At 39.9% G+C, this 13,035-nt stretch overlaps 1 protein-coding gene across 6 annotated transcripts in view; it reads right to left on the minus strand.

Moving 5' to 3' along the window:
- The window catches only part of phactr4a (phosphatase and actin regulator 4a), a 56,366-nt gene that overhangs the window by 8,700 nt on the left and 34,631 nt on the right, over positions 1–13,035 (minus strand). For 3 of the 6 annotated variants that reach the window (XM_051872781.1, XM_051872783.1, XM_051872782.1), the window contains 5 exons: positions 9,214–9,378; positions 8,749–8,829; positions 7,445–8,362; positions 5,225–5,773; positions 1,100–1,231 (listed from right to left, as the gene is read on the minus strand). In XM_051872781.1, the coding sequence (XP_051728741.1) occupies positions 1,100–1,231; positions 5,225–5,773; positions 7,445–8,362; positions 8,749–8,829; positions 9,214–9,378 (1,845 nt within the window). The remainder of the gene's footprint in view (positions 1–1,099; positions 1,232–5,224; positions 5,774–7,444; positions 8,363–8,748; positions 8,830–9,213; positions 9,379–13,035) is intronic. The other 3 variants (XM_051872785.1, XM_051872784.1, XM_051872786.1) reach the window with 3 other exon arrangements.

The raw sequence follows: 13,035 nt of genomic DNA on the forward strand, positions 1-13,035 counted from the left end.
AATATTTAAGATAATCGATAATACTTAATAGATTCTAATTTTCTAAGAGTTGGTTTGATAATAAGATCTGTAAAATACCACTCTGCAAGTTTGTGAACAGAAAGGCTTCTAGCTAGAAAACCATGACTTTTCATAAAGGACTGTTCAGAACAAACTACATCCTGAATGCTGTCACAAGGGACGTTATAATGAACATCAAAGTAAAGGCCTATTCACACAAAGGATGATAACTGTAATGATAACAATACCTATAAAGTTAACAATTTTCCAAATTTTATGAGAAAAGGAATGTCCACACCCTAGCTGCAATGAAAACGACACAGGAATACTGTCTGAATCATTTTCAAGCTTATGAACGATAAAGCATGTGCTTATAATAAAGCTATAGTGGTATACAGAAAGTTGCATTGGTGTGGACACGAATACAGTTACCGTACTTGGTTCTTAAAATATCTACTTTCTCAATCAGGCCTTAGTTATAGTGAACATGAAATCAAAACTGACACTTCTTAGATTCTTAATACATGTTCATAGTCCTATTGTGCATGATTCATCAATGCGCGTTATTGTAGAGAATAACAGCTCAGACATGTGAAGAAAATAACCGCCCTTTTAATTACTGAGACAGTGCAGGTTAAGTATGCACTTGCAATGTGTCGGCCAAGCATTCATGTCTGAGTTAACGTGGTTGCGTGCTTAAACGCCGGCCAGTTCCACACTGAATTCCAAAAACTCAATGTTAGACACTGCACACTGCCACTGCCTCCAGACTTACTCCAAAGTACTTGTTGAGTGACGCTCAGTCAAGTTGTATGTTCTGTGAGAGGGTGAAACGTTAGTATACAGGTGCATCCAGATTGAGTCTGAATTTAATCGTCATTACTGGTTATTGGTCATCTTTTACACTGGTTACATGTAATTGTTACATCTTCTGAATATGATGAACTGAATTCTATTCATTCATTCTCAGTAATCGTAGTGATTTGGAGAAGAATTATGGAGGTTGAGTATGGGTGTGAAAAAAAGCATGACTCTGTGAGGTTATTGGCACATTAGGACATGCATGCCAGCTGGTGGGATGGGGAGACACCAGGGCTACCTGGGCGGAGCTGAGTGACCCTTTGGCTGAGGTAGGTGGGCAGGGAAAGATAGACTCCAAACTCTCCCTGCTGTCTCCAACTTGTCCAGTACTGAGGAGGTGGAGTTTTGTAATATCTTTGTAATGTTGACGCTTTGGGGTGGATGAAGGGAAATATGTTTTTAGCATCTCATACAACAATCACAAGCACTGTTGGACACTGGTCTAGTTCAACAGGTGCCACCTATTAAAACCTCTTGCTTAAAGGGTTAGTTTAGGCTTTTATTCACATATAAACATTGATCAAGACACATGGATAAAGCTCACTGAATATGGTAAACTGAGCTCAAGCGTACTTGCTTGACACAAAAGAACCGACGAGGTTTGTTTTTGTGTGTCAAGCAAGTTTGGCTGAGCTTCTGTTTACCATATTTGAGTGCTCTATGTATGTTTGCTGAACAATAAATGATAAACAGAACATGTCATCATCTGGCTAGCAAGAGTATGAAGGAAGGCAGGGAACATTTTAGATTATTTGCAACCCTATTTGTTTATTAGTGGTCCAGAAGGACACACTTCAGCTTTAAGCTGGTGGTTATTATGTGACTTAAATTGTGTCCAAGTAGGCTTGACAAAACAAATTCAAAGCCTTAAAAGGAACTTAGCTAAAAATTAAGTGATAAATATTATGATTTAAATAAAAGTATGAAAAATGTTCAGCAAAACTTCCAACAATGAAGCCAGTAAACAAGTTTGGGGGAAACACTCAATTGCTCAAATGGTACAGCAGTAGGCTATACTGAAATGGGATTGTCTTGGTATCTGGACAAGGGAGTCTATAAATAGATCCTGTTGGAGAGGGGTAGTGTACTGTGTTTTTAACACTTGAGCAGCTGCGGCCTGCCTCTCATACCACTGGGCCACAGCATGTCTAAAGTTATCTTTCCTCAATGACACTGTTACAGCTGTCAGAGTGAGATCTATTGAGAGGTCAATCCACAAAATCTATTGGAACAAACTATAGAAAATCAACAGCATAGGAATGCAGCAAATTATGGACTGAACTCACTGATTCAATCAAACATCTAAATAAAATTTAAAGGCAGTTACTTTCATCCATGATTTGATTCATGGCTTACAAGTCTTTACTGACAGATTTTCTGAAATGTCTATGGAAAAAAAAATGAATGGGAAAAATCCAGGTGGATAAAAAAAAAAAAAAAAAAAAAAAAAAAAAAAACCTGGGCAATCACTGCTCTATTGTACTGATGATAACAAAGTCAGAGGACAAAAGAACAGGGAGTTCTCATGTCTGTGAGAGCAGACAGAACATCAGCTGCTATGGAGAACAAACAGAGACACTTGAGTCCTATAGGAACATTACACACACACATGGTTTTTATACTGTACAAACTGTATATTCTATCCCCCTACACTAACCCTACCCCTAAACCTACCCATCACAGAAAACTTTCTGCATTTTTGGAATTTCAAAATAAAAAAAAAAATCCAATTCCAATTTATTTCCATCCCTTGCCCAAGTGCAATTACTTGGGCCATTTTGGTGTGAAACACCATGTTTAAAACCTGTCTTACAACATTGTCTCAGTGTAGCTGAAAATTTCCTCAGAACTGTGGGCTGAAACCAGGGCTGCTGCAGCAGTCAGGAGACAAGTGTATTGTGAGATATGAAGCTGCTCAGTGAACAGCACAGCAGCACGAACAGCACAGCAGCACAAACAGCACAGAGACATGTCTAAGCCTGCCCATCTCGCTGAAACTCATCTGTCTATCTGCTTCAGAGCGAGGGAGCAGCAGACACTAACACACCTGACTGACTCAACACATAGGCCATCATCTTTTATTAACTAACAATTCTGGTGGGGAAAAAAATAAAGAAAAAAGTTCTTGTAACATTTAAGCCCCAGGTATACTTTGGCCGTCCGCGTTCGTGCACCGTCTGCATGACGTAATTTTCGCCAAATGATTACCCCCCCTCGTTGAAGTCGCTATCTGATTGCCTAATCCTAACCCCACCCCTAATCCTAACCCCTCCCCCACACCTAATCCTAAACCTACCAATACTAGGGTGGTAATAATTTGGCAGGGGTAGGAATTCGGCACCACACTGGCCGCATACCCCGTCCGCGTACAGCCCAAATTTCGAGACAGCGCAGACAGTTTCATACTTTGAAAGATGTGCGGACGCGACTGCGCGCAAGACGCGTCCAGGCGCGGAAAGTGACGTATACCCGGGGCTTTAGAGCTGCTATGCTCCTATGGAAACAAAGCATTCCCCCCTCTTTCCCCCTCTACTTTCCTGTTTCTCTTCACTGTGCTATACATTACAAACATACGAAGCCCATAAATAACATTTGACACCTGTCAGTTCAGATTCTTTGTCAAATGCCAGAAAAATTTCTACATTTAGTATGCATGTGTGAAAAATTGAATGATAAAACTTCATTCCTTTTATCACTGCTATGACAAATACCACCAAGCTAAGCTACTACTACTGACAGCTGATTGTAAAAGAATAACCTACAGTATAAAAGAGTAGAATGTATGGAGTTGCCTTGATGAACTTTAATTTAATTTATTTTAATTTCTAGAGCTACAAAACCTCCAAAATGCATAAATGCTAAATTATAAAATGACTTACAGAAGTCATCTCCAACAACTGAATATTAAGATATTCGCAGATTAAATATCGGTACAAACCTGTACGGAAAGTTGTTGAGAAAAAAAGTGTTACCGACATGTTTTTATTCTGATTTAATGTAATCATATAATTGAAATAGTTGTAATAATAACTCTGAACCAGAATTACATAATAATGGAAATCATGCAGGTCTCTGTCATGAGAATGAGTAAACTGGTGAGTACTGGTGTACTGGTGAATAAAGTATCACAAGTAAAATTAAGCTCTGTTGATAAATATGAATTAAACACGAATCTGTACTGAGTCAAAACAATACACTCCATGACAGGAAACAATTTAGCTGATTGTGTAAACTATGAAACCACAGTATGACCACACAGGATGGAAAACTATCTACAGAATGACAATCCATAAGGAAGCCACTGTATAACAGTCAAGGCCATGTACACTATATATGGTGATAGTCCAGACCCAGCTGCTTACAGCCTGTGCAGGGTTAGTTCACCCAAAAATGAAAGTAATGTCATTTATTACTCACCCTCATGTCGTTCTACACCCGTAAGGCCTTTGTTCATCTTCGGAACACAAATTAAGATATTGTTGGTGAAATCCGGTGTCTCCGTGAGGCCTCTATTGAGAGCAAAGCCATTAAAACTCTCAAGGTCCATAAATGTACTAAAAACATATTTAAAACAGTTGTGAGTTCATGTGAGTTCAGTGGTTCTATCTTAATATTATAAAGTGACAAAAATACTTTTTGTGCGCCAAAAAAACAAAGTAATGACTTTTCAACAATATATACTGATGGGCGATTTCAAAACACTGCTTCAGAGCTTTATGAATAGAATCAGTGGATCGGAGCGCCAAAGTCACGTGATTTCAGCAGTTTAGCCGTTTGATAGGAGATCTGAATCACTAATTCGAAACAAAAGATTCATAAAGCTCAGAAGCTTCATGAAGCAGTGTTTTGAAATCGGCCCATCACTAGATATTGTTGAAAAGTCGTTATTTTGTTTTTTTGCCGCACAAAAAGTATTCTTGTCGCTTTAATAATATTAAGATAGAACCACTGAACTCACATGAACTGTTTCAAATATGTTTTTAGTACCTTTATGGATCTTGAGAGTTTCAATGGCTTTGCTCTCAATAGAGGCCTCACTGAGTCATCGGATTTCATCAACAATATCTTAATTTGTGTTCTGAAGATGAACGAAGGACTTACGGGTGTAGAACGACATGAGGGTGAGTAATAAAATAAATAATAAATAAATAAATAATAAATAAATACAGATTCACTGTAGAATTTCCAGCTAATCATGACTATAGTATAAGGATTTTTAGACATAGTAAAAGGGCCATACTTTCATCCCTCACAGTCACGTCTACTCTGGCTAAGGTCTTTGAAGACAGCAGCATGAAGCCACATATAATTTACAGTTGTAGCTTTGGAGCGGAAGCCAAAAACAGGACAAATATTGACTCACCTTGCAGTGCAGTGTTGCTGTTGTGTTGGGCAGGTTTGGGAGGGGGCACTGGTGGCTGTTTAGGGGCAGTAGGGGCTGGAGGGGTGGAGTGGGCAGGAATGGTGGGTGGGGTGGAGTGGGCAGGAATGGCGGGCTGGGTGGAGTGGGCAGGAATGGCGGGCTGGGTGGAGTGGGCAGGAATGGTGGGTGGGGTGGAGTGGGCAGGAATGGCAGGCAGGGTGGAGTGGGTGGGAACAGTTGGCGGGGCTTCACGGTCTCCTGCTGTTACAGGGAGAATGGGATTAGTGCGGGAGGAGTCGTCTACATTTAAAGATACAGTCCGAGGAGGAGGCTTAGCAATGGGTGGAGCGGAGGATGAAGATGATGATGAAGATGCCGATGAAGACGAAGAGGAGGGGGGTGAGGATGGGACTGGAGGAAGCTCTGTGGAGGAGGAAGAAGCCATCAGCCATTTGGGAGGGAGAATGGCCTGTTTAGGGGGTGGCTGTGACTCTTTAGTGGAGGTACACACAGGTTTGGGCTCAGGAACAAACCGCACACCCAGTGATCCTAATGGTGAGCACAAGACACATGCACAAACATACATAAACACAGCTAACAAAATACACACAAGTGCACAGAACATTCACAATGGCAGGCACAAGTACATCAGGCATAGCAATGGCAGTGAGGTGTAGGAGCGCATTAAAGACCCCATGAAGTCAAAATGGGAGTTTTTTTGGCTTTTATTCAAACTTTTAAAAGATATACATAGGACTGCACAATTATGATGAACCCATCAATATGTCCCACCTTAACTTCCTGATTCAATTTGTAAAATCCCAACACAGGAATCTAGCTGTTTCACGGGGTCTTTAACACCATTGTGCTGTGAGCAAAACTTTGCCACACAGTGAGCAACTGCAGATCTATTGTCCCCCCAACACAGAATTGCATGAATTGTGTGATCAAACTCTTGAAACTCTTTGTGTACAGCTAAGCTGTTTCTCAAGAACCTAATAATAAGCTGCTTTAAAAAGCTCAAGTAAATGTATTTGTGGCACAGACACACTACTGTAATTTTATCCCGACAGCAAAAACAAGACACCACACTGACACCCATTACAATCACATTCATTTGAAAGACAGGCTGAAGAGCTAATGAATAATCACAGGTGACAAAAATATGATGCCAATAATTTGAATAAGTTTGCTTGGATATATTGAACTATTTAATTAAAATGATCACTTCTGATCTTATATGGTGTTTACACTGTTATGAAAAAAACAAATCTGAATCAGTTTTGGATTACTTTCGCCTATTGTCCGAACGTGGCCTGCAACAGTTTGAGACTGTCTACACCAGGAGTGTCCAATCCTGCTCCTGGAGGGCAGCTTTCTTGCAGAGTTTAGCTCCAACACACCTGCCTGGACATTTCTAGTGATCCGGAAGACCTCGATTAGCTGGTTCAGGTGTGTATAATCAGCTCCCTAGCTTCCTAGGTCATGAATCAGTATATCGTGTACATGAATTTAGGCACTGGTAAGGACAGTAAGGACCCTGGCTCACTACACATTAGGACACTGATGACTTTATTTCCGGCGACATGACAATGTCCTCATTGTACAACAACACTTCTCATACACGCGCAACATTTCAGCCGTAAATAAATTATAAATGTTAACTAGATTATGTTCATTACCTATCTAATGATGTGTTTACACTGAAATACAATTCAGTAATTGTATTTTAAAAAACAGAACACGTTTCAGAACTTCCGTTAAGGGAACATAGTGAGCATCGATGCTCCCTAGTTTTCACAGTGCATTTTGGGACTTTTTAGGGAGTGAACGTTTCAGTGCACTGGAAGGATTTTGCGACTGAGACAGGCCTTAAAATGGCTGACTCCCTGTTCAGTGCCCTGAATACTGAATAGGAGCTAGAGCTTAAGTTTAGCTAGATAGCGGCCATCCAGGTGCAGAATTAGACACCCTAGGTTTATACTGAATACTTCAAAGCGAAAGTTCCAAATTAATTTGTCCTGTTGTCGGAAGTAGAGCAAGTGCATAGAGTACCGGGTGTCTCGTCACCTCGCACCACATCCAGTGCAGACAGTATTATTTTAGCCCTAGATGATTGTGAATATTAAAATAAGTCCTCACAGTTTTGGGTGATGCCTTCAATTTTAAAAGCCCACAAATCTATTGTCATGAATGAAGTGAGCTGGGTGGGAGTTTTACCTGTTCGTGCCCTTGATTCTTCCTCTGCAGGTGAATATCGTGGCAGTGTGCTGCTCTGGACGGCCTCCGATACTGGCCGGGCCTTCAGTCCGATGTCAGACGAGCTCTTCTGAAGATTGGGCCGCATGTCCTGTTCTGAATGAGGCCGGATTAGTTTTCCATCAAACACCTGTTTCATAGGTTCTGGTCTCCTGACATCTTTCCTTTCTCTCTCATCTTTTCTTTCTCTTTCCTCACGTCTATCCCGTTCCTCTCTTCTTTCTCTATCTTCCTTCCTTTCATTCAGCTCCTTTCGCTCTCGATCGTCTCCCCTCTCTGGCTCATCCCGCCTTTCGTGATCTTCTTTCCTGTCTCGTGGCTGTTTCCTGTCCTTGCTTTCTCTCCAGTCTTTCTCTTCCCGCTTTTCTCTGTCATTCCTCCTCTCTTTCTCACGTTCATCTCGCTCACCTCTTCCATGCCAGTCCTCTTTATCCGGCTTCCTATCTCGTCTGTCTCTATCATCTCTACGTTCAGCCTTTACTTCCCTGTCGTCTTTTCTATCCCGTCGTTCTCTGTCCCTATTCGTTTTCTCGTCTCGTTCGTCCCGCCGATATCGTCCCTCCTCCTGTCCTGGTCTCTCTCTTGGTAACGATCCAGCACGTTTTTCCAAGTCTGACTCTAGTCGGCTGCGTCGGTCCGTTTCAGGCGGTAACCGTGTTCGAGCATCCACATCCAGTGGCTGACGGTTGCGACTGACATCGGAAGGTGCTCTGTTGCGGCGCTCCGGTTCAGGTACGAGGCTATTCCTCTGTTCTTCTCCCTGTGGCCGTGAAGATGGTGCCTTGATTTCCACTCCTGCATCTGACCTGCGTTCTCCAGGCAGTGGAGCAGTGTGGCCATTCTTTACTGGAGGGGCTTTATGATTCACGTCATTACTCTCTGAAACAGATACAAGTAATGGATTGAGACAGAAACAAACAGAACAAAGAAAAACTAAAAGAAAATGAGAAGCAGTTTCACTTGTATATATGTCAAATTAGGAAAGAAAAGAATACATCACAATTTCCATTTTTTGCCTACTTATCCTGATGACTGTGAACCAGTCTGAAACACCACATTGAAGATAATTATGTATTCTCAATATAGAAAGAAAGACAATTACCACCATAAAAAAGTAACCTATTTTACCGTAGAAGCATTATTTTAATGACAATTCAGCACATAATACATAAAAATATGACCTGGACATGTTTATGACAGAATGAATCTGACAAAACCTTTCCAGCAATAGGTTCCCCTTTAGTGACCCCATTAGGTTGCCGTACCATTCTCTGGGATGTCTTTCAGTAACCCTCGCTCTATCAGCTCCTCCCTGGGTTTCCTCATCGAAATCTTTCTCTCCAGCACTAATCATTCAGAAAGAGAGCAGATGCACATTAATCTCTAAAGCTGCATATTTTGCAAGACAGTGAGTTTTAGGGAATACTTTAATTTGCAATAATTTGGAAAGTTGCACTGGAAGTATGTATGCTACTACATGTATGCTATTGCTAGTGTGGAAAAACATGAGTGTTGGAGTCACCATTTTGAATAAAATGCATATAGGCTACTGTTATCACAAAAGTTAAACACTTTTTTTTTTGTTTTGTTTTTTTCATTCCAGAATCATTTCCATTTCCAAAATCCTAATTTAAAAGGTTCATATCAGAATTCAGTTTCAACAGAATCAGCATTATATCACAGTAATTAATTTATGTAGTTTTCTGTCACAAATCATAACAGACAAGTACCTTCTGATGTTTCCTTGAACTTTTCACTGCTTCTCTTCTTTCTCCACTTCCAGGGTTTGAAGATCTTGCCCAGGTTGGAGAACTTGCCCTTGCCCTTAGCTGAAGGGGTTCCTGCTCCTGGATGTGCTCCATCACTCTCTGGCATACTATGATCGACTTCATCATCTGTGGAGGAGGAAAGAGAGTGAAGTCAGTTTCATACCTACAAGTGGGTGTCCATTTTTACATTTTTGCAGTTTTTGTACTTTCATCATGCATTTTAAACAGACTAAATAACAATAAATATCAAAAAAGATAAAGTATAATTAAAATGACCAATCCCAATTCTAATGTGCACAGGTATGTTGTAAAATGCTGAACACACACTTGTAACACATTTAATATTAATACAACTTACTACAGAATGCATTATATATTTTTGAAATTTGATTAGCTATTTGAAACATCATATTAAACTGTTTTTAGTAATAAACTTTAGAAGAAACTTAAATGTGTGTCTAAATTGTCTAAATACATACAACTCAGAAAGTCCAATCTACGCCATCATTACTTGGGTTAATTCAGACAAAATGACTGTAATGCATGGCCTTTTGTGGGTTATTATGTTTACAATAGATGGAATCATTTTTAACAAAAAGCTTAACGAACTCTGTGATTAAAACCAAAAGTGTACGAACACTGTACATTGAATCCAACAACCTATGCAAATCAAACTACATAAAGTCATCATGGTACTACTACAGTAACATAACACCCACTGCACTGCTATGTGTTCACAGCAAGAGGGAAAGGAAACAGACTCGGTTTCTTAAGATCTTAAAGGAACACTCCACTTTTTTTGAAAATAGGCTCATTTTCTAACTCCACTAGAGTTAAACAGTTGAGTTTTACCATTTTCGAATCCATTCAGCCGATCTCCGGGTCTGGCGGTACCACTTTTAGCATAGCTTAGCATAGTTCATTGAATCTGATTAGACCGTTAGCATCTCGTTAAAAAATGACCAAAGAGTTTCAATATTTTTCCTATTTAAAACTTGACTCTTCTGTAGTTACATCGTGTACTAAGACCAACGGAAAATGAAAAGTTGCGATTTTTAGGCCGATATGACTAGGTACTGTCATTCCGGCGTAATGATCAAGGAACTTTGCTGCCGTACCATGGCTGCAGCAGGCGCAATGATATTACGCAGCATCTCTCACAAATGTCTCCATGGTTGCAAGGCACGCTCCCTGTGCAAGCAGGGGGTCACAGGCACTGCGTAATATCATTGCGCCTATAGCTATGCTAAGCTATGCTAAAAGTGGTATCGCCAGACCCGGAGATCGGCTGAATGGATTCGAAAACGGTAAAACTCAACTGTTTAACTCTAGGGGAGTTGGAAAATTAGCCTATTTTCAAAAAAAGTGGAGTGTTCCTTTAACACAATAACTGTAATTCCCTAAATATTTATAGTCTGTTAACACTGTTAGATAACACTGTGAGTGTAACAGGTTGCTAAAATAAATTTATATAATTACAATCTTTTTAACAGCCTAATGAGTCACATTTACAAGTTACAACAGTGGGTAGCGATGATGATACTGAAACTCTTACTCAACCAAGCCATGAGCTCACTGTGATTTGCAAGCTGCCATACTATTTGCATGCAGTGACACCCAAATGAGTGAGACAAAACTTTGCTACTAAAGCCAGTACACGTAATCATAAGGACAGGATACAGTATACAGTGTCTAGAGATGTGCTTCAGTTTCACTTTAAGTTTAATTATAGATCTAATCATGACACATCAAGCCAACAGGCCAGTTTCATGGTATTTCACAAAATCCCAAAGGAATCTAAAAAGTTGCCACCCTTTGAATATGCATTTCAGAAGACATTCAGCTGGTGACAGTAAGGCTTTAATCGGTGTATAAAGATTAACTATAACAAAAGGTCTATTTCACCGTGTTGGTTTAATTAATGTTGGGTTAACATTATCAGCAATTTTAGTTTTTTTTCCTTAGTCCTTCAGTTTAAAAAAAGAAATAATATCACAGTCTATGGAGCACAGCATTGCATCAGGATAAATGATAACATAGACACTGTCTCCAAAATATAGTTGCAAGACATGAGAAGTCTTCAGACTTCAGACCCCGAACATGACGTGGGAAAAAGGAGACATCAAGGCCACAAAGTAAGTTCTCACGACTTGTGAATTTGTGGCCACATTTTAATAGTATGATAAATTAGTTCTTCATTTTAGGAAAACCGTGACCACGTTGTACTAATTTGTATAATTTGTGAATTAGTACAATGTGTTAATAACGTGTAAAAAAAGTACGTTGTGGGAATTAATTATTAATTTTGGCTACAATATCACAATATCTTTTCACCCATTGTCATATGTGGGCTGGGCTCCATAGAATAGTGCCAAAATAAATAAATAAATAAATAAAATTTGCTGCCTGTTCAATTTACTTAAAGGCACAGTATGTAGAATTTTCGCCGCTAGAGGTCGCCTATTCAAAACAAAGGCGTAGCTTGATGACACCGAGTTTGAGCGCGGAATCATGTTCATGAATGAGATTATTAACGTTACTGTATTATGAAGCAGAGCGGGGCCGAGTGCTGTGGGAGCTGAACGAGGCCACTGGAGCGATTGCTAACGAGAGATGAGCGCGACACACGGCTCGACGGCAGCGGAACTTTTATTATGCCACAGTTGCCACTTCCGCTTCTTCCGGTCAAGCTTATGAGGTAACACAGCGCTGTTTTATCATATTAGATACATTTGAGTGTGTTGCTGCCGAGCGAATGCTGTGAGACACTTGTTGCACACTGCAGTAAGCTAGATCGATATTAATAAATGCTGGATGGCTTGTGCTGATAAATGGCATGCAATTAAATACAAACGTATTGATACACCGATACCACCTGCGCGTTCTCGCCCTCTCTTCTCTTTGACAGCGAACTGACACGCACGCACCTCCTCCGGTGCGTGAGCATGAAGCTCAACTTCCATAGGATTGAACAACAAAATCGCTCTGCTCCGCTTGCTTCGCGCCGGTGGAGACACACCGTCACTCGTCGCATTCCCTCCAGTTAAATAGTGCTTGTATTGCGCATAATTTCAGTCATTCGCGCAGTTTCCGCGCTCGCACCATTTAAGCGCGCACACCACTGATCTGTATGAGTGGCGCTCTCATAAAGCCAACTCGCGAGAACCAAATGGACTTCTTTTCCATGGCCTATTGTGATTAAACAGGTCAAATACATATAAAATTATGTCAAAATGCCCGTCTTGCCGAGTATTCAGGTAAATATAGTCAGTTTTGTATATTGTGTAACAGTAGCCTATATTAGATCCTTCCTGCCTAAGCTCTTAAAAGGACAGCAACCTACATGCTGCTGTCTGTCATGTTAATCAAAGAACAAAAGACAAAGAGAAAATCACTCGCTGCTCTTGACTGAAAAACTGTAATTATAATAATATAAGTAATTAGACTATAAACATCAATCTGTATTTCATTTTTACAATAAACTATTCAGTGTTATTTTACATTTGATTACTTTCATTTCTGTATTATTTCTTACCTGAATACTACTGTTAGACTCACTTAAAACATGTTTATTTAATTTGTCTCTTTATTCTATTGTACTTATTTGTGCCATTGCTTGCAATTTGTTTATTTGTTCTTATTTTATTACTGACTGTTTACTTGTCTTTCTTTGTAAATGTAGTTCAATCATTTAAATAAAGCCTCCTTGTGCTATGTGTAAGCTATTACAACAAAATTACCCAAATTATTAAAAAAATTATGAGATAATAACAAATGATCTGT

The sequence above is a fragment of the Ctenopharyngodon idella genome, chromosome 19 (assembly GCF_019924925.1).
Source record: "Ctenopharyngodon idella isolate HZGC_01 chromosome 19, HZGC01, whole genome shotgun sequence".
Taxonomy (NCBI): Eukaryota; Metazoa; Chordata; class Actinopteri; order Cypriniformes; family Xenocyprididae; genus Ctenopharyngodon; species Ctenopharyngodon idella.